At 43.6% G+C, this 3,019-nt stretch overlaps 1 protein-coding gene across 1 annotated transcript in view; it reads left to right on the top strand.

Annotated features, from left to right (window-relative positions):
* LOC108228398 (FSD1-like protein) overlaps positions 1 to 3,013 on the top strand; it is a 3,667-nt gene extending 654 nt beyond the window's left edge. The window contains exons 2-9 of the mRNA XM_017403945.2: positions 722 to 817; positions 904 to 1,035; positions 1,110 to 1,211; positions 1,288 to 1,310; positions 1,581 to 1,702; positions 2,096 to 2,329; positions 2,594 to 2,692; positions 2,775 to 3,013. Of these exons, the coding sequence (XP_017259434.1) occupies positions 722 to 817; positions 904 to 1,035; positions 1,110 to 1,211; positions 1,288 to 1,310; positions 1,581 to 1,702; positions 2,096 to 2,329; positions 2,594 to 2,692; positions 2,775 to 2,908 (942 nt within the window). The 3' untranslated portion in view covers positions 2,909 to 3,013. The remainder of the gene's footprint in view (positions 1 to 721; positions 818 to 903; positions 1,036 to 1,109; positions 1,212 to 1,287; positions 1,311 to 1,580; positions 1,703 to 2,095; positions 2,330 to 2,593; positions 2,693 to 2,774) is intronic.
* The last annotated feature ends 6 nt before the right edge of the window (positions 3,014 to 3,019 follow it).

The following is a 3,019-nucleotide window of genomic DNA, read 5'->3' as shown; positions in this document are numbered from 1 at the left end:
GCTGTTAGCCTCTCTGTCAGCAGCTAGCTGTTAGCCTCTCTGTCAGCAGCTAGCTGTTAGCCTCTCTGTCAGCAGCTAGCTGTTAGCAGTTAGCCTGTGTGTTAGCTGGTAGCCCTTCTCTGGTCAGTAGTGATGATCACATGAAGCTTTGTGAAGCAGTGAAGCTCTCCAGCCAGTTGTTAAAAATGGTTCATTTCTCGAGGCTTCAGATGCTCAGCAGCTCTGCTTGTTGATCAAAAGTTATAAAAGATAAATAATGAAAAAATGAGTTTACTGTCATAATTCAGTGTTTAAATTGGTTTCTAAGGTACTGGAACAACACAAATATAGGTTTTAATCCTATAATAACATTTTAGTTGGTAGAAATGTAGATGTGCACATATATACATAAAGTTTTTTTTATATAATTCTTCCTGCCTTGTTAACATGAAAGGTGCTGGAAGAATATAAAAACTTAAAGACAAATATTGCACACTGAAGGGCGACGCCACCATAGCCACGCCCACAACAGAAAGATGGATGTTTATTATTGTTCTCGGTTGCTGAACGTATCAGGTTAGCTGCTAGTTATCTTCACACGCCTCTACAACAAACCAGGTTATGGAACATATTAACTGTTACTTACCTGATAACCAGCACATAACCAAAATATTAAAATAAATATAACACCATTTCTTCAACTTGTTTGTTTTTTATATAAAAACATGTTTGTGATCAACAGGAAGCTCTGAGCCGCATCATCAGCACATTAGCCAATAAGAATGAAGAGCTCCAACACTTCCTGGAATCCGTCAACAAGACTCTGAAAGGCCTGCAGGTCAGCATCTTATTGGCTGAGGGGATTCAGTGGGCGGTGCTTCAATGGACTTTCTAATTAAGACTACTAATTCACTGTCCAATCAGGAGGAGACATGTACCGTGATGTCAGAACTTGAGGCGGAGCTTGAGCAGCTTAGCTCCACCCTAGAGGAAAGAGGAGCTCAGCTGCGTGACATCATCAGAGAAGAGAAGGAGAGGAAGGAGGCGGAGCTTCAGGTGGAGATTTTACATGGTTTTTCTTCTTGTTTATTGTTTAAGTCACTTGTTAAATTTCCTGATTTAATTTCCAGCGACAGATTTTAGACGGAAAATTTGCTCTTCTGTCCTGTGAAGAGCTGCTCGAGTTTGCAAATCAAACTCTGTCGATCACCAACGAAGAAGACTTTCTCCTGGTATGAAGCCTGTACTTTTCATTCTTCTGTGAAGATATTCTGTAAACAAAACAACATGTGTTTGTTTGTTTTTCAGGCTGCAAAACAAATCAAAGAACGGTACGCTGCCTGCGACACACCATCAGATTTAATGTTTGTTAGATTTTTTCTTCAGCTGTTTTTCTTTGTTCTTTATTTTCTTTCATTCTTTTAATCAATCTTATTGATCTTTGCTGAAACATTAACTCAAACTAACCAATAACAGTTGGGTTCTTTAATCCAAACTCTGTATTTACAATCAAACCCCGCCCCTTTAACATGCTAACCCCGGCCCCATCACTAACACATGGCCCCGCCCACCCTTTGGGAACCGCTCCATGCTGTTGTCAGGGTAACAATGGCTCCGGCGTTCCGGCTGACCACTCGTCCGACGGTCTCAGAAAACATGTCGCAGTTTACTGTGGACTTCAGCACTGAGAGGGCAGGACTTCAGCGCCTTCACTTTCTGCCAGGTCAGAGGCCACGCCCCCTCCCTTCTTTGTCTCATTATTGACCTCCGCCAAGGAACCCATGTTTTCAGTAGCGCTTGTTTGTTTGTTTATCAGTGCAGATTTTGATATTTTCAGGAAAAAATTTGAGGTTTTCACAAAAAAACCCAAATGATTAAATTCTGGTTCTGATCGGGATCACGACCCGGATCCAACAATGTTGTACTGACCCTGTGGCCGAGGAGGTTTGAGCTCAGTCAACAGTTGCTAACAGTTAGCCTCTCTAAGTTTTGTTTGTTTGTTTGTTTGTTTGTTTCATGCGGTTCTGATGAAGTTTATTTTTGTCTAGCTCTTATAGAAACTAGACATTTAACTTTTAAACAATGTGGGTTTTCCTTGACGATGGCGTGTTTTTAGTTCCCAAAGCTCCAGACATCGATGTGTCCCGCTGCGTCGTCCGTGACAACGCCATCACTGTTGCCTGGCAACCAGTCGGTGAGACCGATGGTGACGGAGACGCCGGCAGTGGACCAATCGAACGCTACGAACTTGAATACCGGAAAACAAACCGCAGCAGTTCGCTGAGGGCTGCAGGAGAGGCATGCTGGGAAAAAATCTGTGACATCAGAGAGACGCAGGTCACCATCTCAGGTGAGAGGTGGAGGTAAAGATGTTACCTGCAGGATGAAGGTGGAATCTCACTGACAGGTGAAACGGAAACATTTACAAGTAAAGATTTGGACCAATTTTTACTAATTTTAATGAATCATCAGTTTGGATTTTAGAGTCTGGGGCTGAAGCCACAGAGATTTGAAAACCAGCGAGAAGCCACCTGCACCTGTGTCGAACGTGACATCACACGTGATGTCTCGCAGCTCTGTTGCCTAGCAACACAGACATGTTTCCATGTTTCAGGTCTGAAGTTTGATTCGCTGTTTGTTGTCATCCGAGTTCGAGCAAAAAACAAAGCAGCAGCTGGAGAGTTCTCCGAGCCCGTCGCCATGGAAACCAGAGGTGAACACATGAATGAATGAACAAGTGTACAAAGATGGGTGAATAGACGGGAGGTCTCACACTGTCCTTCATTTCTTGGCAGCTTTTAATTTTGGTTTTGATGCATCGACGGCTCACCCTGAGCTGAAGGTTCAGGGTGACACAGTCACCTGGGAGTCGCAGGGGGTCAAAGGTCACGACGCACGGCTCAGAGGCAAAGAGAGTAAAAGCAGGTGAGGAGAAATGTCACTGTGGATGTTACACAGGTGAGTCAAAACCTGAGACAGGTGAGGTTAGTGAGTCCGAACCAGAACATGTTCTGTACCCAAAAATCAAGCCGACATTTTT

Source organism: Kryptolebias marmoratus, linkage group LG14 (genome assembly GCF_001649575.2).
Source record: "Kryptolebias marmoratus isolate JLee-2015 linkage group LG14, ASM164957v2, whole genome shotgun sequence".
Lineage (NCBI taxonomy): Eukaryota > Metazoa > Chordata > Actinopteri > Cyprinodontiformes > Rivulidae > Kryptolebias > Kryptolebias marmoratus.
Note: the sequence above shows the minus strand (reverse complement) of the source record. Positions and strands in the feature narration are given on the sequence as shown.